This window comes from Cryptomeria japonica, chromosome 3 (assembly GCF_030272615.1).
Source record: "Cryptomeria japonica chromosome 3, Sugi_1.0, whole genome shotgun sequence".
In the NCBI taxonomy this organism is placed as follows: Eukaryota; Viridiplantae; Streptophyta; class Pinopsida; order Cupressales; family Cupressaceae; genus Cryptomeria; species Cryptomeria japonica.
The window spans coordinates 854,178,984-854,205,067 of NC_081407.1; the positions used below are offsets into that span (position 1 = coordinate 854,178,984).

A 26,084-nucleotide genomic window follows, 5' to 3' on the forward strand; every position below is an offset into this window, starting at 1 on the left:
AATATTGCTTGATTTGTTATTGAACATGATGTCATTAGTTGCAAAGTTTTATCAAGGTCCACAAGGAATTTTTTATGGGTTATAGATTTTTAATTTTTATTATTTGCTTTCAAAATTTCTTCCCCTTTCCTTTATGCAAACCATAGGCTTGAATAGACAAGAAGCTACTCATGTGATCCTAGATATTGAATTGTTGGTCATATCACATATCTACAAATCTTTTAGTTGTTGTTGGTCTTGTGCAGCACATCTTTATGTTATAACCAAACATCAATAGTACCATTTTTATTCCAAGCAAGATGCATTAATTTTATTGGTTGAAATTTATGACTTCATTTCACATTTTTTGGGGGCTAAATGAAGTCATACAAACATAAAAAAATTACATGCAAGTATCTTTCATTGTTAGCTTTTTAAAAATGTAATTTATATGGTGCATTTAAATATAATATTTTTTTATTTTATAATCAACATAGGCACATTATAAACAATAACGATCTTTATTCGAGACATTGAAAATAAAACAAAATATGTTAGAAAAATATCAAAAATTAATTTGGATATATGCATAAAGAGAAACACATTATGAGAAAATATAGATATCAATTTTAATTTTCTAATTAAAAATAACTATAAACTAAAATTCCAAAACAAAATCATGGACTAGATATTAGAGTTAGCGATATAATGTATAATAAATCATATGAATATTTTATTTTTAGTTCAGGTTATATGTGTAGACATATAAAAATGACCACATTCCTAAATGAATATTTAATGTTCATTTTATTCTCATTCCTCTATTTTAGTTAAATCTAATATAATTAAATCACTCACATTCCTCTATTTTGATTAAATATCTCTCTACATTTAATTAAATTGTTCACTCTAAATAAATAAATCTAATTTATTTAAATCCAACACTTGCAACCACAATTGAAATAAAACAATTTATTTTAATTAATTCTATTATCCCCCACCCACTTGCATTTTCCTACATCTCCCACTTGCCTCCTAAACCCCCTTTCTAAATTCTTCCAGACCCTATCTAATCTTAATCAATTAGCCTAAACCCTTCAATTATCCCCTTTCCCTAAATTTGAGGATGTCACTTCTCAAATTTGGAGTAAAGTCTTCCAAAGGCATTAAAGCCTTTATGCCTTCAACAAGCTAACTTGTTGAATACCCCCAAATTTGGAAGGACTCATACAAATTTGTCCCCAAAGTCTTTCAAACCATTAATGGTTAACTAACCCTTTGTGGCATGGTTACAGACTTTTTGCCTAACTCAACCCTCATCTAACCCAAGGGTCTCATCAAGCATTCATTGCTTTGACCATGGTTATCCCTTTAACCCTTGCACAAGAGTTTATCCTTTGGGTAAAAGCTTTATCCAATGGGTAATCTTAACCTAACCTTAACCCTTACCTCCTAAGGTGACCATGAGGTCTTCTCAAGCATATAATGCTTCTTACATCCCCTCTCAAGCAGTTTTATGTTGACAATTGTCACCATTTCATTGGTGAGAATTGTAAACATGGATTGATAACTTTCAATCCTGACCTTTGATAAGCTCATCCAATCTTGACCATCCATTGCCATATTTTCCCTATAAATAGAGCATTCATTCCCTCATTCTAAGAATCCAAGTCTTTAGCATCTCACTTATACTCATTTTTAGCAAGCATTTAATCTCTCTTTGAAATAGAAATAATCTAATAAACATTTTAGAAGCATTTCTATCATCTTAGTTAATCATATAAACTAGTATATCATGTTAGGATAAGTATTTCACTAATCTTTTCATCTTATCATCACTAGTTTAGTTCATTTGTTAAATCATGCATAGATAGGATGCATTCATACTAAGATTTATCAAAAGCATCCCTCATTCTCATGATTGTCATCCCTAAATCACTTTGCTCAGTAATCTGAGAGCAAAGGCATTGGCTTGAGGGGTCTTGTGAGATAGAGAAGAATGGAACACACCTTGGGAAGTTGAGCTATTCCATATAGCTCCATAACTTGCACCAAGAGTCCCATTGGTGTGTGGGAAAGTCATTGAATTTTGTAATTTCCATTTCATTGCACCGCGTTTCCCGCATACAATATGTTATGAGAAATTGTTTAAATAATAGCAAAACTATAATAAGCACTTTATTAAAAACTAATCAAACATCATACAAATGATTTCCTTACAAAATAAGAAAGATATGAATTAAATCTACAAGAAAATGACACAAATCATCAATTTACATGGTCTTTAAATGACGAATGTTGAAAAAAACCTAATTTCAATGCTCCAAAATGTAAAAGAGTGTTATCGACGGTCAATAACACATGAATGCCATATAACACGATGTACGAAATATAACATTTTGGAGCCGGAATAGCTATAGCCAATGTAAAACAATGGGACACTATTGGGTTGCCACTTGGATGTAGATATATTTTGTAAGACATAGATTTGGTCCTACAACTTGTGAGCTCTTACTTTATGTTTCAACAAATTCTTTGATGTGTTTTTTGATGAAAAGATTGGTGCTATTCAAGAATTACTTTAGAGGGTTGAGGAATATAAGACACATTATTCGAAGTCAATTTTAAAAAAGAACAATATTATGATTGTACAAAGTATCCTAACAATAAAATTTAATATATGTAGAATATTATTTTTGTTAGTGTATGAATCAAAATGAATTTGTGATGCATGTTCTTCTAATTTTCTATTAATGTGAATGATTTAGGATAGTAGAGGATGATCAAATGAGTGTAATTGAATGCTTTTAAATACAAGGATGTCACAATAACTTGCATAAATATATGTTTGTTCAACTCATATTGACTAGTACAATAGAAAAGAGTACACCAAGTTTAAATTTAAAAAAAATAAAAAATAATTTTTTTTAGGAATCATATCTATGAACACCTTGTTGGATTGATTCAAAATAAGATAGTCAAGGAATGAATGTATTTAAAAATGCAATAATATAAATTGTATAGGAAAGTATGTATCAATGAATGAACTATATTTAAACATGTAAAATTGTGTTTACACATATATAAGTATAAATTTTAAAAAATAATTCAACTTTAAAGATTAGTTTAAATATTCTCTCAAAATAAACAGAAAAGTCAATGGACCCTTGGTTTCCTAGTGAAGTTGAAAGGTTCTTAATAAGCCCATCAAGGAAGTGCAAGACTGTGCACGAACAAATTTCACAATGGTAAAATGAATACTCCTCGGACCCTTGACTCATGAAGCCTTGATTTTTACATAAAAAAGTGGAACTTAAAACTACTCTCCATATTAAATAATAATAATAATAATAATAATAATAATAATAATAAATCAGACTTCCCCATTACAAAATCTTCTTCAACTATTCGATTAAAAAAATTATACTACCTAACCTGAACATGACATAAGTTGTAAAGCATTTACCCATTAAAAAATTGTGATTGTGTTTCTATGACAAAAAAGTTGGAAGTAAATAAATAACCACAACCACAAGGCGCCCACTGTTTAAGCTCTGCCCATTGTTTATGCTCCAGGGAAAGAACCGATCCTTTATAAACCCTAGCTAGATGACGAATCAGCGATCGCCATAGAATCAACTTTTTAACTAACAGAATGTCAAGTGAAAGGAGGGGGAGTCGGGCACGCCATTAAAAGTTGTTTGTATTCCATAAAATTTCCAACCACAAAATCTGTCCAATGAAAGCCATCGACACCATCCTGGAATGCAAAAGCCAATTTTCATTCCCCTCTCCTCTCACAATAAATTCAATCATTATATCATATAATCAGTGTTCTTGGCGCAAGTGATCTGAAAAACCATTTCAGACTAAGACACAAAAATATTTGTTTGAGTACTACAGTGAATTGGAATTAGCGGGAATGCAGTCGCTGCAGCAGAAAGCTTTGGAATGGAGCGGGGTAGCTGGAGAAGATGCATTTGCCATAGATGATACCAATTTATACCAAAAGCTTGGACATCAGACTTTCGTTGATCTATCAACAAATTTTTATAACAGGTGAGCTCATTTACAACCATTTTTTGTTCCATATATATTTGCTGGATTGTTCTTTTATGGCTACAGCCAGACTTGGGTGTTCAATTGGAAAAGACTGTATTCCAGCATTCAGAGTTTAAAATTTTGAACACCCATTTCGAAATTACTGCACCTTAGATATTTTACTTCAGCTACCTTATACCGGCCGTAGAATATATCAGATAAGGTTACCGTAGGTTCTGAGAATCCAGTGGACAGAAATAGGAATTTATAATTTTGTTTATGTTTGTTACCCTTTATAGCCTTAAGTTTTTCCTCTGTAATCGGAGAAGATGGGGTTACATTTTTGGATGTGGACTAGAATTTATGATTGGGGAGTATCAAGGTTCTCAGGATCTTAACGAAGAAGACACTGAAAAAAATAGTAGCATCTACCATCTGTGAAATTTAGTGTCTGGGTTGCATTAACGTGGAGTTTTTAAAGACTTGATTCATCGAAAAATTGACTTAAGAAAATACCGTTTTCCTGCAAACCAGAATACAGTATGACACCTGAAGCATAAAAGAAACACAGTTACACAACAGAAGCTTTTAAACAATTCAATGAGAAGGATACACAGAATGTTATTAAACCTTCAGATTTCAATTAAGTAACAAATGAGATTCTGCCTCAACACTAAGGGCGGTCTCAGTCCTGTTTGAGCCACGCAGGCAATGACAGCAGGTCACAATGGACTCCTGAACAAATCTGGAAAAGCAAATTCCAGGAACTCAGGCTCGCTACAAATTTAGACACTTCTCACATCTGTTTCAAATTACTCATACCACAATTATTCTGCTCCAATACTTGATCACTCAGACCCAAGTGGATCAATATGCAGTCAGCAAAAGATCCCGCTTGCAGGCATTTCTGGAGGCAGCTCTTCAATTGTCAGAAGACGATGTTTCCAAATGGTTACATGGTTATCTTTTTATATAGTTCTGCTTTCCTCAGCTCTCAACCGCTTGGAAACTGCTTGAATTTGTGAGGTAAAATAAGATCTGATATTCTTGGGAAGTTGCTAGTAATGTACTACACCAGTCATCCAATTAGAAAGCTCAGCTTGGAATTACATTAGCTATCCAATTAGAAAGCCCATTGTGGAATTACATCAATCATCCGATTAGAAAGCCCAGCTTGGAATTACTGAACCTCATTTTACATCTGCAGACAAAACAAGTAAAACTGTAAAACAAAACAAAAAAAGGGTTCCTTTTTTTAATTTTTAATTTTCTTCGTTGCAGATTGCCCATGAACCTTAAGGTGCTCAGGTATTATAAACTCATTCCACCAATCCTCAATTCTGAAATGGAATTGAGTGGATCTACCACATATTTTGTAACTTAAATGAGATCCATTTGTGACAGTGAGATGGGTGATTTTGAACTGAATATCACAACATAGACAGGACCTCCTTTGGGTTTGTGGGAGTAATGAAACTTATTCATTTTACCTGATACATATTGTTCAAATTTTATATCCCATGGATTGTGACCTCATGACAAAGCTCGGGAATAAACTAAGGCTTGCCAATTCACATACACCAGGAATACTGATGGACTATTTGAACACGGTACTAATTTGCCTTTGCTATCAGAAACCTGTCAAGATTTTCCAGTAACATAAGTATTTCCTTTCCTCCTATTGCTCCAAGTGAACCGACCATGGGAATTTGAGATCAATGAGAAGGTGGTGCTCAAAGTACACTAGAAAGACAAGTAACACTGGAATTAAAGGAACTCTAAAATATATTAATCAATGATTTTGTTGAGCAAACCAAGAGGAGATTTTTTGAAGAGCTAGTTCTTTCATCTTGCCATAAGGAAGACTGTAATTAAAATTAAAAAATTAAAATGAAAACCTTCAATTGATTTAAATTCAGTTGAAAAACCTCAAGACTGTGATTGAAAGGATTTGAGATCAATTTTTCATATTTCAGAAGATGGCAATGGCCATCATCCTATTCATGTTATGACTTATATATATGCTTTAGAACCCCACAAGGTAATATAATTTTTTTCAAATTGGCACTAAAGATACAGGTTCCTCTTAATAGCACCAAATAAAAGTTAGTAGATATGATCATGGTACAAAATATCTATGTTTATTTCGATACTTAGGTCTCTGATATTCTGGGATAGCACTTTCATTGAGAAGTGCGCTTAATTCCCTTGAGGGCCTGTTGTATCATGATCTCTCCATGATCCATGCTTTTAATAGAGTGCTTTAACAAGAAAAGTATTTATGATTCAGCCATATCTGATAGTGAGACAAAATATTGAGCCATTGTTTTCTTTTTTATCTATCCATCTAGCAGCTCCTTAATAAAATTGGGTTCCTGCTCACCTGCTTTGATTCACTGCAAGATCTTCCAGTCCCATTTCACAATTTTACAACAATCATGTTAAAATGGCCTATTCTACTTATACCATCCGATTCCCTAATAGAACCATAAAGCCACAAGCACCAATGCTCAAAAGTCAAAAAAGTCTCATCTAATTGAAATAATAATTTAAGTGATGAATTGTAGCTGGGATTACAAAATTCTGAGAAATGCACTGGTAGTAAGTACGAATTGCAATGATTTAGTTCCCATAGTCATAGTCTAAGACTAAGTTACTGGTTTGGGTTTGGGTTCCGGTTTGGGTTCGAAGAACCCGGTACGCCGGTACGGCAAAATTTTGAAAAGGGGTTTGGGTTCGTTTGGGTTCGTTAGTACAAAAACATGTAAATTATTTATATATATATATATATATATATTTTGATATTTGTGAAGCCTATAAGCATGAATTAAAATTTGCATGTCACATAGCATCATATAAACAACAAAAGAAACATAAACTTGTAATCATAGCATCATGATCATACCATAATTGATAATAGCATCATATACATCAAGTTTAATATCAAAATGACAAAATATTCAAGTATCATTATTTCAACTTTCAACAATATGAACTTAAAGCTTAATCATCAAATGGATCATCTAATTCATCCTCCTCCTCCTCCTCCTCCTCCTCCTCATTGACATTGACATTAGATGAGCCAATGCCACTTGCACTTGCACTATAAGTTGGCTCAATTTCCGAGTCATCAAGTGTCAATGCAAGAAGTTCAGAAGCAGGAGCATCCAAATCAGTATGCTCTAGCTCGATATCCCACATCTTTGTTTCCCCTTGTGTGTAGTCATGTTGTTTGTGTGAAAGAAGACGTAGGTTGGAATGCACATATACTAAATTCTCTGCTCTTTTTGATAGCAGCCTATTGCGCTTTACTGAGTGGATGAAAGAGTATGCGCTCCAATTTCTTTCTGAAGCAGATGAACTAGCAACCTATGAAGACAAAATAAACAATTAAAGTTATACATTAATAAAAACAAAATTACTAGCAACCTATGAAGACAAACTAAACTATAAATAAACTAAAACTTGTAAATTTAAAATTTTAATTAATTAAACTTACTTGCGATAAAACTTTTATAGCGAGGGGTTGTAGGTGTTGGAAGCATGTGCCATGGAAGTACCACCAGCTATGAGCATCCTTCTTGGATCTATGACGAAGTGCATCAACACTTAGACCATTCCCATTTGTGAATTCTATGAACTCATTTGTAACAACATCTCGCAAATCATCATCGGGATATAGTCTAAGAAATGCTGCCTTGTACCCATCAGATACTTCTAGATCTCTCCATGGTGGAATCCTTCGTGGTTTATCAAGAAACTGATTGCTATAGTACTTAGGTGTCAAGGCATAGGCAAGAAGGTGCAAAGGAGTGGTCATCTTATTCCACCTCTCTACAATAATTACTTCCAGTTCTTTGAAGAATTTCTCTTGAGGATCATTCTCTTTTTCATTTATAGTGACCTTTATTTTTTCAAGCATTGAGTCAATGCCATCATAAATCTCACCTATGCAAGGCCTATCCATGTCTGTATAGCGAATCATGCTCATGATGGGCTTAGTGATACTTAGGAGATATGTAACAAGATCCCACCATTTCTCATTCAATATTCTATCCCTAACTTTTTCTGCCCTCTCAGTGCTACTTTGCTTCCATACAGTCCAATTGGTGCTAATCACCATATTGCATAGTGCCACTCTAACTTTCACAAGTCGTCTTAAGACGATTGTGTTTGATGCAAAACGGGTCTCAGCAACCTATAACACAAATTAATGCCAAATGATTAAAAAATAAAGCTAACCTTTAAAGAAGAATACACAATATAGCTTACACAATGATATTATTAACATTGAAAATTCAAAAAAATCAGAAAATGTAAAATTAAATTACTATTTCACTTACCTTCAATAGCTCCAAATTCGAATAGGTTCTAAAAATCCCTTGAGACGTGGTGGTTTGTGATGAACATCTGGATGTCCTCAGCCTCTGCATACACATCTCTGATCCATTTTATTTTTTGCCGAATCCTTTGTAGCATAAGATTGAGTGAATATACCGCACAAGGTGTCCAAAAGATGTGATCATAGCGTTGCTCAACCAACAAACCAGCAGCTCTACAATTTTTTGCATTGTCCGTTATGACTTGGACAACATTGCGGGATCCCACAGACTCAATGGCAGAGATGAGAATTTCTGCAATAAATTGGCCATCTTTTATTTGGCCCTCACAATCCATAGCTTTCAAAAACATTGCCCCTTTAGGGGACACCGCTATGACGTTGATCAAGGGACGGTTTTTAGCATCTTTCCACCCATCTGAAACAATTGTTACACCTGTCTCAACCCATGAATCCCTTATGGGTTTCAATGCATCTTCAACCCTCTTCACCTTTTTCTCCAATAATGTTCCACGTACCTTCTCATAACTGGGGCCCTTATACCCTCTTGGTGCCTCATTAACATTTTTTATCATTTGCTTCCAATATGGGGAGCGAATAACATTGAATGACAACCCATTTGCATAAATGCACCTTACTGTATCTTGGTCAGCATTGTCTCTACTCTCATTTTGGAATGCGGTTTCTAAAGGCCCCTTTGTTCTTTTACGTGTCAAGGGTGGTTCACTTTGAGGTTCATTTGTCGCAAAGAAGGGGTGGTCTTCTACTACAATACTGGGATTAGAAGGGCCTTGCATTCCCTTTGTTTTCTTTGATGCGGTTTGGTTCAATCTACGGGCTTCCCTCTCTTCTGCCGCCTCATGCTCCCTAATATATTTCATCACTGCCTCATCTGGTATAGGTTTACCATTTTTTCCAGGGCATTTTTTGATGCCTCTTCCTTTTATTCCACACAAATGGCCTACCACCCGATAATATGAACTATTACGTTCAATATCACATCCATGGCATTTCCAATGGAATCCCCCACCTCCCGGAAGTTGTTTTATAATGTCCACATATTTCCATAAGGGAGAATTTGGATCATTTCTTTGTTTTGCAATTATTTGTTCATTGCCAATGGAGGATGATGTAGATGCCATTCTAGTTCCTATGGCAAGAAATAAAATAAACATGTTCACAAACAAAAACTAAATAATGAAAAAAAATTCAAGTTTCATGTTTGACAATTTGTGAAACAAAAATAGTTGGAAAAAATGTTTAAAAACCTACCTCTTGCAGCCAATGGAAGCTTGAAAATGTATGGAAATGATGCTGCAACACTTGTTGAAGCTTTTAAAATCAGTCTTCAACTCCTCCTCTTTGATCTTGGAAGCCAAATTTTGTTCACCCTTTCTTCAACCTGCTCTCATAAAAATTTTGTTTGCAACACAAATGAGGTGAAATGAGTCAATAAAATGTTTTAGAAGTCAATTTTAGGTTATAACTTTCACTTTTTACAAGGCAGAATTGAAAAAAAAAAAAAATTGCTTTGTTTTTTGACTTTACGGGTTGCCCGGGTTCGACTGGGTCCGCCCGGGTTTGATTGGGTTTGACCCACTCTGGGTTTTTCGAACCTTGGTCGAACCCAGGTCGAACTGGACCCATACCATGGACCCGGTCGAACCCAGACCCGTACTAGGGCAGCCCAGGGGCAAACCCGGTAACCTAGGTCTAAGACCCTTTTCCTAATTCTATGTGGAAGCAAGCAAATGAGAAACGGAACCCACTATGTGTCATGATGATATCAGGGTGGTAGGCTCTCCATGGTAGACCTCAGGTGCAAACTCCGTTCATTTTGTACCATTGCTTACATGCAAAGCAAACCATTGTTAGATGACTTGCGAACAGTTTTTGCTTAGTTATATGATTCTATTCTAGTTGGCAATTCATTAAACTTGTAATGGTGGGAAGATTCCCATTTAGGGCGGACTTCTTGTTGCTTGTGCTTGCTTGAACAATCTTCCGATTATTGAGTTTTTCATGCATCATTTTAAAAATGAAGCTACTGATGTATTATTTTCGAGAACAGTGCCCTGTTATGTGATATGCAATCCTATTACTTTTCATATCAACACAAAAGTGCATATTGTGTCTTGGGTTTGTTTTTTGCTATCTAGGAAACAAATACTCTGGATAGCGGACAGCAATTTTATGTTTTGCATATTTTCTTTGATGGATAATCTGAATTATTCCCTAGAACAGGGTCTATGCTGATGATCAAGAATGGTTTCGATCTATTTTTGCAAACTCGAACAAAGAAGATGCTATTCAAAACCAATATGAATTCTTTATCCAGAGAATGGGAGGTCCACCACTTTTTTCTCAACGGAAAGGTATTTCTATGAAGTTTGATTTGCTTATTTTCTTTTATTATTAATTTCTTTTTAAATTTATCTTTTTCTATAATATGACTTGATTCTTGTTTATTTATCTGTTCACTATTTCATGAAAAAAATACATTGGAAAACTTGTAGTGAATGTGAACATGCTACAATTATTGCTTCAACAAGAAATTTGAAGACAATTGTAACCCATGAAGTTTTGATTATGTTTTAACTTTTGTTCTAAATGTTCTCTCATCCAGGACAGAAGGTTGTTACAACTCTATTCTTTTCTGGTTTCTGGTAAAACAAAAGAGACTAGATATTTATGTAAGAAAACAAATTAAAGTAGTACAAAAATGGCAGAAGATTTTATCAATACACCGACGAGTTATTCAAACTTAACATAAAGCTCTGACGGAACTCCCAGATTTCTGAACCAAGACAAGCATAACTATGCCTTGTAGCATTCTTAAAAGCATAGGAATCTAAGATGCATCATCATGGGTTAACCATAGCAGGTTACAAAATTGGCTGATATAATTGTCAGAGTCCAAAAACCTATGTTCCATGGAGTTTTTGGGATGGGGATGGCAGGGGATGCTGGGACGTGTTTCCGGTACAAGGGTATTTTTGGGTCATTTTTGGGGGGACGGTAGGGGACGGCTGTTAAAAAAATAGGGTTTTTTTACAAATATAGAGAAATTTTAAATATGGATATCATAACAATGGTAAAGCATTCATCATAGACATTAATACATTGCATTAATGTCAAAATGAGTGTCTTTTTTTTCCTTTTGTTTGTTTTATGCATTAGATTAGGGTTTGTTATATTTTAATATTTATTTGGGGTCTTGGTGGGGCCAGCCAAACCTCTTTTATAAATTAAAAAGGGTTTTTTTTTCTATTTTGGACTTCAAAATTTTTTGGGCCTTAGGGTAGGGACAGCTGGCCGTCCCCTACCGTCCCCTGTTTCCCAACAGCTGTCCCCGAAACGTCCCCAATGAAATTGCCAAAAAGGGGACTCCTAGGAAACGGCAAATTCCCGTACCCGGTATGGGTACGAGGCAAAAAAAAATGCAGGGGACGTGTCCTCGTGGAACATAGTCAAAAACAAAATACTTGTGGTGGCATTAATAAAACTAGACTAGTACAAATAGGAAGCCTTATCAATAGCTTGAGCTCAGTAACTTGTCAAGATCTTGTTTCCTCCAATGATAATTTGGCAGATGGCCTCTAGCCCTGTGAGCCCTGAACTTGTGAATGAGGTGCTGCAATTTAATAACCAGAGGTCTTTGGCGGTTCCTTTTTGCCCCTTCATGATTTCGATTTTCTTCAGGATTCCTGTTATGTGATGAAATTCCTGTATCACTGGGTTCACGATTTCTGTTATTTGCTTTTTTGGGAAGCTAAGTGTAATGTCCCCTAATTTGGGTATATCTGATTTTTGCCCAGTAACAATTCCACAACATAATTTGTTTACAATTAGTATTCTATAGCATGAATGAAATGTAATCAAAATAATGTAGCTTAAAAGAAGATTATAACTTTCCATGACTTCGAGATTGCTTCAAGTGATGTGTGTCGATGTTGTAGTCATGTGCTAGATTGCTGTTGGGGAGTCCTCGATACAATAGTATATACTTGCAAATTTTTTTCATATGAAATGCTTGAGGATGGCCTAAATTAAGTTTGAGATGAAAACTATGATTTTATCTTGGATTGCATGATGGAGATTTGACTGGCTTGCATGGGGAATGAGAAGCTTACAAGTGGTAATTTGAGAGAGGTGCAAATGGATATGACATGAATTGAGAGAAATGGAGAGCTGAGATTATCGTGCTTTGAATGAAGGGTGGAGATTAGAACTTTTCACATGTGTCAGAAGAATCATGGGGATGCGTGATTATGACAAGTGATTGATCACACGTGTGAGAATAAAACGTGGATGTGTGATTGACCCTGCATGTGTCCTTGCATGTGGATGTGCAATTATGCCAAATAAGAGATCTCAGACATGTGTGAAATGGATGGTGTAAATTTCCTTGGGGTAGTGGATGATGAAGATTTAAACTTGCTTTTATTTTGGATTGAGAAATGGATAGCCAGTATTAAGTTAAGCAAAGTAATGGCTAGGATTTGATAAAATGAATTTAAAAATCTTTATTAAAATAGGTGTTAGGAGATAGGGTCCTATTGTTGGTATAGTACTTGTGATTATACTATGTGTTGTTAATAACTAATCTTTATGTAAACCAACAAATGACTAAAAGTTGGTCAAGATGGACCCTTATATGAACATATTATAAATGTCGTATAAAAAAAACATAAATACATTCATTAACAAGAGAATAAGTGTTTTTTTGCTTGATATAAAATATCATAACTGTCCAATATAAGTGTCATTTATAAAATAAGGTGCTTGTCTAATCCAGTATTGTTGTTATGTAGAAAAATACTATTCTTATGTGTACAACTATTGGGGTAGCATTGTATATCGATTGGAGGTTCTTAATATTAAATATTTGTCCTCTCACAAATATAAATGGTGAGTACATTTAATACCTCATATTTTATCATGAAATGTGAGGGATTGTCAAAAAAATTAATGATGATTTTAAAGTCGAATATATGTTGTATTTTAAATAATAATGTGCTGCTATTTATAATAATAAATAATATTTTTTGTGTTCAACTATTGGGTTATTTGTGTTGGAAACTTGGATATAAATGTTGATAACAAGATTAATGTTTATGAGATCATTTAGGTTGCATATAAACTATATTTAAATAAAAATATGATATTGTTGTTATAAATTATAATAACAATGATTTTTTTGCTCAACTGCTAGGGATTTCATGATTAAGTTTTGGTTGAATCTTTAAAAATTTATTTTAAGCGCACTTCTCACTAGACATGCTGATGTGGCAAGTAGTGTGATGAGTCACATCTCCAAACCTTAGCTGTAGATAGATAAGAGATCATTTCACATTTCTAAAAAATATGAAGGTCCTACAAAATTTTCATGTAGCCTCTACATGCTCACAAAGTTAGCCCACATGACTGCTGGCCTCTCTCCCCTAGTTAGAAAATGAATTTTTAATTAGAAGAAAAGGTGATGTTGATTTTGGATGTAAATATATAAGAGATCATTTCACATTTCTAAAAAAAATGAAGGCCCTATAAAATTTCATGTATCTCTACATGAGTGATTATTTAATTAACTAACATCAGGACATTAGTTCAGTTAATTAATTAATTAACTAATGCTACAAATATACCAGTTAAATAATTAGCTGGTGATAACTAAAAGAGCCTAACTAATTAAATAATTTATTTATTTAATCAGAGCGGGAGAGATTGAGATTAGTTAACATGTAAAGGTGACCATTAGGTGTCTACAATAGCAACGTAAAGTTGTTAACTTGTAAGATTTACCTTAATTGTGATTCATGACAATTAGCCCTGCTGGATAGCTCACTGTCACAATAATCTTTCTGACCATAGGTGCAAGAACTTGCTCTCCAATCAAATGGTAATCTTTTGATTTTGCAATTTCAAATAATTAAAGTTTTTCCATTAAATGGCCAAACACGGACATGATGGGTGAAATATTAACAAATATCAAATAACCCGCCTTCAAAGTAATAAATGATAATTTCATGGAGTGTGATCTGATTCCTGAAACTAGGCTTGTGATATGATTGTCTGGGAGGCCATCAAATCCTTCATGTATGCTATACCCCTAATATGCTAGTGCAATCTATGTTGTGGTTGTCTGTGATGGCCCCTTTTTGTTGACATCAGATATTCAATGGGATTAGCCTATTACTGACCCTCGTAGGCTAATAAGATTGAATAGAGGGTCCTTTGAGGGATGCAACTTCTTCAGTGGTTAGAGGTTTGTAGGTTTGGCTTTCGTTCGGCTTCATTTGGACTTCGTATGCATTACTTACTATTTATAGTAAGTCAGAGATGTTAGAGATGGACCCCTGCTATTTTTAGTAAAGGGGTATGGTCGTATGCAGCTTCATCATGTCAGCTCCCAGTTCAGACGAACATTCAAAAAGGATGAGTAATAATGGAAATATTAATGTTTATTTAGTTTAAATAAACATCAGTTCAGACGAACATTCAAAAAGGATGAGTAATAATGGAAATATTAATGTTTATTTAGTTTAAATAAACATTAATGGTTCTGAGCTTATATTATTAAGTTATAATATAAACTTTATATTATAACTTAAGTGAGGGTCGAGGTATCATAAGTTGGGGCCATTGGAATTAATTAATTAGACTCTCAAATCAAGGTAATTATTAAATGATAAAGTGCATCTAATTTTATTATCATTTAATATCATTTAATGAGCAAAGGAGAAATCGAACTTGTGAGGGAAATATATATATTGTCTTGAAGAACTCGAACCTCAGGGTGAATTATGCATTTTGATCCTTGAGAAGTTTGAGAGAAGGAGAAACCAGGGTTTCAACCTTTGCACTTTGGAGAGCGTAAATTCTTCGAAGTTAGGGCATCTGAGGTGCTGAAATAATCACTGATATTTGCCATTGGGAGTGACTTCATTCAGGGTCACTATTAATGCACAAATTGAAGAAGAATCCATGGAATGTTGAGCTGATTAATGAATTTCATCTGCAAGTTGAAAGATCAGATTGGAGGAGTCTTTACCAATGCATTGTCATTATTTATTTTGGAAGATGCTACAGTAAACGCTACAGTACCTTGCCAATTTTGTGGTCTTTGTGGAGACCAAATTGGAGATGTTTGTTCAGATTTATGATGAAGATTGAATAAGGAGTCTTTGGCTGCTTCTTCTACATTCTGCAAACCCCTGTAGCCGCCTTCATCACCTTCAGATTGGGGTCGATTGATATTCCAGGTCTGCCCTTAAATATACATTTGTTGCCTGTGAAGTACATGTTTAATTTGCAGAAAACTGTTTAGTAATGAGTCTAAGACTTTCTGTTGTTATTTGAGGTTGCTACGTAGGGATCCCAGTCATTGTATGTTCAGAAAAAAACGCATCTCTTATTTTTGTTACAGTCCCAATTTATATTTCTGTGTAATATTCAGGTTGCCTCTGCGAGTCTTAGCAACAAAGGGGTATCCAGTAGATGGCTGTCATAATCTATGATGCATAGAAATGTTCCTTACATGTATTGGCGTGTGCATAAATGCCTTGTTGGGTCATCAATGCAAGCTACAGGAATGTTAAGGTCTGATATCAAAATCTGAGACTCACTGTCATTGCAATCAGTCCTAACCTTATTCAGAAATTAGTAGATTTTATGCTAATAAAATCTTGTAGTGTTGCTATGGAAGAATTGTAATAACCATGAGGGGCTAGGAGACTATATTAATGGTCCTAGCTGCTGTAACCACCATATCAATAGAGATTGAAGACATTTCTGAACTTGTGCATTGCTGATGAATAATTCTGAGTACACTAAATTGCAAATCAAAAACCAAATCATTCAAAAACACAAACATTTGCAAGTTGGAGGTTGGATAACCCGTAAGGGTTACTACATTGTCTTAGTATAGTAGGTCCTGACTTCAATTCTCTTGTTGTGAATCTATTTATTGATTTGTTCATACAAACTGTACTTCTAATATGTTATGGCAATGTGAAACTTCGTCTCCAACCAAAGAGTAAACTAATCATTTGATTTTGCAATTTCAAATAATTTAAGTTTTTCCATTATATGGCCAAATATGGACATGATGGTTGAAATATTAACAATTTTTGGATCAGGATGTGGCTCAGAAGATTTCATATAACCTAGCTTTCAAAGTCATAAATGGTAATATTTCATGGAGTGAGATTTGACTACTTAAAGTAGGCTTGTAATATAATTTTCTGAGAGGACATGAAATCAATTTATGCTTGCTTTAATCATCAAATCCTTCATACATGCTATACATCTAGCATTGCAAATGCAGTTTATGTTCAGGTTGTCTTGGTATTAGTAGGTTCAGACTTCAATTCTCTTCTTGTGAATTTATTCATTGTGTCTTTCATATGACGTGTACTCCTAATGATGCATTCTAAGTTCAGGTTGTTTTGGAATTACTAGGAATTGAACTTAAATGCTCTTGTTGTGAATCAATCTTTCAGTTTCCAATGCAACTTGACAATGGATTTATATATTTTTAAAAGAAACTGTTACAGTGGATGGATTACCTTGACTGGCTGTTTTGACTTGACTATATCAATGCCTTTTTTCCTTCAGGTCATCCAGCTCTTATAGGACGCCATAGACCATTCCCTGTCACAAGAGAAGCAGCAGAGAGATGGCTTCAGCACATGCAAAATGCATTAGACAGTGTTCCCAAAATTGATGCTGATTCAAAGACTTGTATGCAGAATTTTTTCAGGTACTGAATTCTTGTCATTTACAAGTTAGGTAGGCTTTCACAAGAAAATCTGTAAGGCTTAAAGTTGTGTTTCACTTTGTGAATGTTGTAATTGTTGTCGCTTGTTACAGGCACACTGCCTTTTTTCTTGTTGCGGGAAATCAAATGATGAATGAACAGCAAAGATGTGCTCACAATCCGCAGCATAAACAATGAACTGAATTCCACATGGAATTACCCTCAATGAAAAGTGAACTTGATATTAATATAGTTAATGCTGAAGATTAAATTAAGTAATGCAGGATTGTCCATAAATTGGAAATATATCTAAGCATGATAACCAAAGTGATTATGTAATTGCAAGGCCTGAATATACGTTTCTAATATCATGATAATCATATATTTTGAGATCTCATTGCATGCTAACTTTACATGTAAGGAAATCTGAAAACAAAAATGGGGATGCTTCCTATTAAATATTTTAAGCTTTGCAATCTTCTCATTCACACTAATCAATTTAGAATTGCTGTGATGTTTGACTATTTGGGTTCATTGTGTTGATGGTTGATGGCTTACTAGCGAAAAACCTCCATAGTGAAAAAACTTTCGAAGTCTTTTTGTTGTTTTTTTTTTCGCTGTAGGAAAACAAATTCCTCTTTTATTGTTGGTTAACTAGGTTTTTTTCCACTCTATTGATCAACCTGTCTTCTGGTGGTAAGAATTGCTTCTGTTAGCATAATCCATTAAATGTCTGGCTTTGATGGGTTCAGTGTTGATGATCTTAGGGCATGTTTTAGTAAAGATCATTATTTTTGTTCAAGACATCATCTTTGATGTACAGGTGAGTATTTAAGAGTAGTATTGTATGTATTGTTTTCTTAATTTCGTATAATGTCTGTTTACACCTTTACAAACTTGGAACACCAACTTCTCTTGGAGTTTGGCTGGATCATTTTAAGACTGCAGGTGGTGTAACCCTGACACAATTACAATGATCAATCCAGGATAGAAAGAAAACACCATTAAAACATCTCATTTAGATCCTGACTATTTAAATATATCTATATATATGGCCAATGTTGAGCATGATACCAAATCTTATTGTTCTGTTTAAATTAAAAGTTAAAAATCGCTTAAGAGAATCTTCAACACCAAATACAGAAGCAAACTATTTTATTGTTTATAGTGCATGACTATACTAAACATGTCAATCAAATTGGGCGTGGTATCCATCCATAGAGGATTTTCTATTTCATTTTTCTAACTTATCGGTAACATGATCTTTTAACTTGTTGAACTTCACCTCTTTTTTGTTCCATGGCTCTTTATTCATCTGTTCCTTTTTCTTATGCAAGCTGCAACAATGCGTAACAGCTACATTAATCAAACTTAAGCAGATAAATTTGCAAAGCCTAATGAAGAAAGGAATTTGCGAGGAGTCTCTTTAAGTGGAGTTTATGATGCAAACTGAGTTTGTTTTAATAATAGTAAGATGTTCATGTGAAAAAAGTCCCTGTGACGGAGGTGTTGAAAATATTATCTGTTCTGCAAGTGACTTCCTCCTGTGACAGTCTTGGGAGGTTTTGGTTCCTTGTCCTCCATTGTTTAGTAAAATTCTTATAGGAGACATAGCATTACCTTTTCTGACTATAGCAGAACATGAAATAAACATGAGTGATAGAAGGCAAAAATGCCAAGAATTTAAGCGGATTCTATTAAAAAGACAATTGAAGTGTCTGGGCATCATCTTTCCAAATTGTTGGCATTGTTGTCTCTATTAATGTTTATGCTGCAGAAGTGCTCATCATTGACATTGCTATTATGGAAAAGGAATACACTAATACATATCCATTATCTTACATCCTTCTTCAAATAAACTTGAGAATAGTGTTAAATTAGTCTACAAAGGCAAAATGTGCTCGTCGTTGACATTGTTATTATGGAAAAGTGCCGAGACATATTTGATTGGCCAATAAAACACTAATATGTAGATCCGTTTTCTTATATCCTTCTCCAAATAGACTTGAGGATAGTGTTAAATTAGTCTAAGAAGGCAAAATGGACGTAGAAACGCTTACCAAGATGGAGCTAGTGGCAGTCATCACAATAATACAGTCAAACAAAGCAACTACACTTACAAACAAGGATATGCCTAAAGGATTTGCAAATTGCAATATCCATGCTTTCTTCTCTTCCTTAACCAGCTTCCAATTAAAAGTGAAAGGAACACAAGAATTGATGCGACAATCAAAGAAAGTGCTTGAAACTTCAATGTTGAAGAGGATGCAAACTTTTTATTTAGCAAATCAATTACAAGTCCTCATACCACAAAGACAGGAATTTGAAAAAAGCCCTAAAGACATAGCAATAAAATATCAAATCGAAGACATGCTAAACAACTGATAGAAAATATCATCTTTACTCAATTTTAGGAAGCTTTTGATTGGAACAACCCTGTCAAATAACACTCATGTTGAAGCAAACACAAATACTGGTTATGAAGTAGACTTACCAATGGATGCTAAGGAGAGTCAGATAGAGGAATCATTAGATGAAGAAAAATGGCAAATGATGAAGTACAAAATTGAGAACACTCGTGAAAATGGCCATATGCAGAAAGAATTCAACAATATAATAACAGAACCTCGAGTTGCCAAGAAACGCAATATGAATAACTGAGGAAAGGTGTTTGAACATGAGATTCAGAGATGTTACTGAAGTAGATTTTGGTTGCAAGCAACATCCTCTCAAGAAGTTATTGCACTAAAAACATACAACAGGGATGGAAGGATAACTGCCACCCTTGAACCTCTATTTTGAGTCAACCAGTGTAAGGAAACACACGTACATATAATTTTAGGTAAATACAAACGTTGAAATTAGGTACTGCAAAAAACCACCACTTTAAATGAGAATTCTGCCAGGGAACATAAGAATGTTGAAAGCCTAAGCAAAATATTTGTGTTGCCCAAATTTGACAACTTTTTATTTTTATAATTTTTTTTTTTTTGTGTCCTTCGTTTTGTTGGTACAAAGCTCCAGTCCCTTGCAATTTTTTTCCCTAAAGTAATAGCTTGTTTCCTTCAATAACTTTAGAGTTTTTATCAAACAAAACTTGTTGAGAGTTTGCTTTTGAACTTTTTTGAATCAATTGCCCATGATGTTATATTCCATTTTTAAGAACAGAACACCACATCCCTGTGAATCTTTTTGTTTGTTCAACATCCATGCCTTATCCCATGCTACTTATTTTGTGGACTTTCCACCATTTTTTATTCTCAATAATAAATGAATTTTTAGAACAGACTTTTCAACTTCCAACTTTTGGCTCTTTCAAAGATACCAATTCGATTTTTGTTTGCACTTCAATTATTTTGGAAACAAAAAAATAAAAATGAAAACACACTTAAGCGTGCATGCTAAGCCTTCTTTGTCTTTGCAGCTGCTGTTGCAGCCTGTCCATTGAATCAATGATAGCAAAAACAATAACACTTTAATTGCAAACCGGTAAAAACATTTAACCAGTTTACTAATGACTTTGCATGTAATCCAAAGTGTTATAAAAACATTCAACACAAGTAAAACATTCACCATAACACAAATTTTTATACGTGGAAAACTCAACTGGGAAAAACCACGGTGAAATGAAACTCACAAGTTAACTATCTGCAGAATAGGTAACTAACCGGTTAAAGTCTACAAAATGCTTTGTTAGGAGCAAATCTTTTTAAAGATCCCAAAGCCCTGTTAGGAGCTATACCTGGTTAAAGGTAACCTTAGTGGAGGCTTTAGATTCAAGTTAATGAATCACCTTTTTAGAGGATTTCTACAATGAAGCTTGTTAGAGTTTACTCGATTAGGGGATTTAACTGTTGTAGTGATTAAAAAACAACAGGTGGTATGATTTAAGAATAGCACATTCTGCTTGTTTAGATCTTGTTCTGCTCACACATTACTGCATCACCGACATACTCTGCAACTCCTTCAACAAATCACATCTACTTCAACTCATAACATCACTCATATCTTGCATATCAAATAACTCATCACAATGTCTTTTTATAGACATTAGATTTCATGTCGGCTCCTAAACCTTACACAATTTCCTAGGTTCAGTGAATCTAGACAATCTTCCTTAACACGACACAAATTACTGCCACAGTGTCGGTTGGTGGTAATGCATCACAACCGGTGATAACTCATCATACAATCTGGTAAACCGGTTGGAACACCGATACTAGTTGAGTGTTGACCACATCAAACTCACAGACCGATTGTCTCCATGCGCCTCCTTGTCTCTCTCTGTTGCATCTCGAAACTGGTAACAGTGGAACTGATCAAAACTGATTGTCTTAACTGTATATACCGGTTTAGACACCTTCATACCGTTTAGACTTCTTTATACATATGATACCGGTTAACAATACATAAGACTTAATAGTAGTACTGGTTTAACCTTAACTAAGATGACTAAGACAATCAAAACATGTGTGCCATCAATGACAACACATGAAGTCATCGGATACAAAAATCATCATCATGCCAACATTCTCCCCCTTTGGCATTGATGGCAACACTTAGGAAAATTATGACAACTAAGTGTGCTTACAAAAATGTACAGACCCCCCCTTAACAGTACATACAAAATTTGCTAATTCTACTCCCCCTTTGACAACAATGTCAAATAGAAAAGTAAAATACATACATTACATCAAAATTTGTCATAAAAAACTGCATATATATATAGATATAAGAGTTTTGAAGTCTTTACAATGCAATTCTCAAGAAAATATCACTGAAATGAATCTTCAACTATTCAAGGTCGTTATCCCATGTTTCTAACAGTGTCTCAATGATCTCAACATGTGTCAAAATATGTGCAGCAAATTCTTCCATAGCATCAACAGTGCTCATCTCCGGGGTAGCCAAAATTGCTTCAGAATCCTTGTATGCCCTCTGTAAGATTTCAATTTTTGGAATTAGCTGATTCTTCATCTTCTTCAAGGATCTTATCCGTTCACCTGTTCAAAATCATAAACTTCTAATAGGTGTTGTAAGGCATCAACAGATTTACCAAAATTCAAAGCATAATCCTGTACCGGTAGGTATGCATCACTTATCCTTTCAAGTTCCTTCTTTGTATCTTCTCGCTTTTTCTTCAAGTCAAAACAAAATAATGAAACTTTAGATATAGTAGCCAAAATTTTACCTCCAGTCTCTACCAATTTTTAACAGATCTATGTTCACTGTTAAAGCAATCTTGCCTTTATCAATTTCTGAAATCAGTTGCTCTCCCCTTTTCTTCGTGTAATCTTTTTCTGCTAAGACATGAGTTGCCTCTTCAAGTGATTTTAGTTGTTCACTGACATTAACAACTAACTGTCCAAGCTTAGCAATAGAGGTGGATAGATTACCTGTATCAGTCTCTAGTAGGAGACTTGACAAAATGTTAACATCAGTTCGAATGGTCTCTGCTTCTCGTTTCTGCTCTTTCAACCTCTTCTTTTGTGCTCTAGATTGCATAACAGTAGAAATCTCCATTAACTCAGAGGCACTCAAATTGTCCATATCTATAGGACCTTTAATGCTAATTGAGTCATCATCATCAACTATTGTTTTCTCCTTCTTCTCTGTTTTCTTCTCTTCATCCTGTTTCTCTTCTACCTTCTTCTCTGGTTCCTCTTTTCTTATCTCTGTCTGTTCCTTATGTGCAGGTGGAATGATCGGTGGTAGTTGACTCTCAACATTGTGTACTTTTTCCGGTGGTGGTTGTATGTCCACACTTTGTTCAGTAGCTAGTGCCTCCTCTGCTTTCTGTTCCTTAACCATATCTGGTTCATGTTCTTTATCTTTAACCAGTTCAATATAGATACCGGTTGTATCAACAGTATCCTGAACATCTTCAATTTCATCCACAAAGAATATGACAGGTGGTGAAATAGTGTCATCTTTATCCTTGATAGGGTAGACTACATCCGGTGCAATAATTTCTTCAGTGTCTAGCTCCGATGGAGCTCCAGTATCATTGTGATCAGACATATTTTGATAGTACTTCAACTGATCAGTCATTCCCTGAATAGCTTTAGCTGCCTGATGAGTATCATCCTCAACTTCCTGAATTTTTCTTGCCAATAGTTTCATTCTCCTTGATCTTGTATGAAATTGTCCTTTATTTTTAGCAAGCATTGCTAATAATTCTTCATGAGACAATTCAGGAAAATATTGAACAAAAATTCTATCAATCATCTCTTGTTCCTGATCAATAATTAACTTCCATTTATTTTCAAGAATTAAATTTAAACAATCAGATATTTTCTTATGAATCTCATGTGGTAACCGACTATATTGACATAGGTAATTGATTACCTCTTTTACCACTTCTTGTTTCTGAACTTCATCAAAAGAACCAAAATATTCTTTTACATTACTAAATTGCTTTCTCTTTAATGTTTTCAAAGTCCTCTCAAAATGACTCATTGGTTTGAAAGATGAAATATCAATAGGAATATTTGGTTTAGGGATTTCCCCTATTGATTTAGATTTCTTACTGGTTGCCTTTAGCTTCTTCTTCTCTTCATCAGATTCATTATCCTCAGATTCTTCTTGTAAGATGATATGTCTGCCTCTCTTTCTAGTGGCAGTCTGCTTCTTTGTGTACACTTTAGCTACCGGTTCCTTCTTGATTTGAACACTCCTTGTTACTCTAGTACCGATTGACACAAAAGCTGGTTGATCATCTTTCTTCTTCTTCCCTTTCACACTATTGGGTTGTGCCCATGCAATCCTTTCTTGATAAGTACCCAATCTTTTCTTCTTTGTATCCTTAGGTGATGCCAGAAGGTTGTTGGCATAACTGATCAGCAAGTCATAACTGACTTCATAACCCATTTGCTCCATTTCTTCTTCTCTCAGTTCAACAACCTCCATAAGGCAGAAATCGGTGGTCATAGTGAAACATATGTCTTTTTCAAAGTGTTTCACCACTTCATCTGATAACCTTAGTCTCATGCTCATCTTCTTCTGGAATTCATTGAAATACCTGTTCAAGGAAACTAGAAATGTGTTCTTTACAACCTTTATGCTATTCTTAATCTGGGTTGAGACAAGTGTATCATTAGACCATTGTATATCACCAATACTTGGATTAAAATTCTGGAAATAGAAAAACAAACCGATCAAAAGTTGTCCAAACTTAAACTTCTGATTGTTGTCCATCTTGACCGATTCTAGATTCAACATTAGCTGACTTCACATAGCCTTGCACAAATCATAATCTGCATTTTCCTTAATTATCAGATAGGCAGCATGAACCGCAGCCGATGGCACACTATTCATCTGGCTAGAATGGAATATTTGATAACCGATGATCATTGTAGCATATCCGACTGCTTCATCTTGAATATTGCTAACAGACATGGCACGACCGTCACAAGTGGTCTTTTTCAGTTCAATGACAGTATTGTGCGAGGTTTTCCTCAATTTAGGAACTTCGTCGGTTTGGTAGAAACCATTCACAACATGAATAGCCTCCTTTGTAATAGTGTGTGACCTATCTAAGTACATGTTCCCTCCATGGACATCACTTAGAATGATCCTGACATGTTCTTCCTCAAAATCCTCCAGAAAATAAACTGCATTGTGAAAACCCTTCTCATAAACCCTAATGAGTTCGGGTTTAATCTTCCCATTCTTGTCGCTCAAAGATTTCAATTGGGAATAGATTGTCAAAGATCCTAAATCTTCTATCTTACAATCTATGTAACTAGACAAATCACCCTTAATCAAAACTCCCTGGGGTACCTATGATAATGCGTTGTATGACTCTATCTTGTTTGACTCCATTGATTCAGTAGCCTCAGTAGTGATAAAAAGACTCTTTGACGGTGTAGAAGATGATGATGCCATTTCAAATAATTTTGATTCAAGAGAGAAGATCGACCAAATACCTTGTTTCCCTCGCATTGCTAGGGTTTCTGGTTGCTCTCTCTCTTGCACACCCGATTTGCCTTTCTTAGCTCCAAATCCGATTCAACTTCTCAGTCCGTAGCATAAATTCATTCACAATCTGCTAAGAATGCTTTGTTTCGCTCTGCAAGTGCTCTCAAAATGCTCTTCAAATGCAAATAGGGTAAAAATGACTTAGTGAAATTGTTTTTTATCTACTTATCCACTGCATTTATTACACTACCGATAGGGTGACAAACCCTAATCACCACTTAACAAACTTGCCTTTACCGGTTGATAATTCGATATGCTCCCCTTAGGCTTTTTGAAAAGCTCAATTTGTCGGTGAAGGATTCTCCACACTAGGTGAAGTATTTGATTCTTCCGATGGCTTGTCCTCATTTTTCTTCTTCCAAATTCTGTTCATCTCTGTTCTAGTTTCTTCAATGTCAACCTTCTGCTTTCCTTTTTGATCTGCATTGTGACTTACCAGTTGGTTCTTCTTTCTTCTGCAAAACTTGGCAATGTATCCTAGTTTGTGACAATGATAGCAAGCCATCTCATATGCTCTCCAAGGTCCTACATTACCTCTTCCAGTTCTTCTTCTGCAGTTCATAGCCACATGTCCAAAGTTGTTGCAAATTGAGCAAGTTACATTGACTCTCTTTTCCATCTCATAAGGACTAGACCGGTTAACATAGGGTCTTTGCCAATTTGTGTTCCTCCGGTCAGTGATATTCCTTCTCCAGTCACCAATAGGTCTTGGATTCATGTGAGGTGCCAGATTGTTTGCTCCATATCTGCATTCAACTGATCTATGCCCATACATATTGCATGTATAACAATAACCTTCAAATCTTCTAGGCATATACCTAGTATTAGGTCTACAATCATTATTACCATCAGATCTGCTTCTACAAACATTAGTAGTATGTCCTGGTTTATGACAGTTAAAGCAAACAAGGTTGTAAGCTTTCTTACTGGCAGGCTTCTTAGCCTTAGGAGCAATTTTACCTTCATGCATGTCGCTCTTGGTACTGG

General features: G+C 34.8%; 1 protein-coding gene across 1 annotated transcript; it reads left to right on the forward strand.

Moving 5' to 3' along the window:
* Nucleotides 1-3,527: 3,527 nt before the first annotated feature.
* Nucleotides 3,528-17,514, forward strand: LOC131051173 (two-on-two hemoglobin-3). Its single transcript, XM_057985563.2, has 4 exons — nt 3,528-4,038; nt 10,604-10,734; nt 16,976-17,120; nt 17,231-17,514. The coding sequence occupies exons 1-4, from the start codon at nt 3,902-3,904 to the stop codon at nt 17,313-17,315; spliced, it is 498 nt and encodes a 165-aa protein (XP_057841546.2). The 5' UTR covers nt 3,528-3,901; the 3' UTR covers nt 17,316-17,514.
* Nucleotides 17,515-26,084: the final 8,570 nt, after the last annotated feature.

Bases quoted from the DNA above. Each gene is read 5' to 3' on its own strand.
- LOC131051173 (XM_057985563.2), top strand. From the start codon at position 3,902: ATGCAGTCGCTGCAGCAGAAAGCTTTGGAATGGAGCGGGGTAGCTGGA. The intron at 10,735-16,975 runs GTATTTCTATGA...TTTTTCCTTCAG, and splicing joins ACTTTTTTCTCAACGGAAAG to GTCATCCAGCTCTTATAGGA. The intron at 17,121-17,230 runs GTACTGAATTCT...CGCTTGTTACAG, and splicing joins TGTATGCAGAATTTTTTCAG to GCACACTGCCTTTTTTCTTG.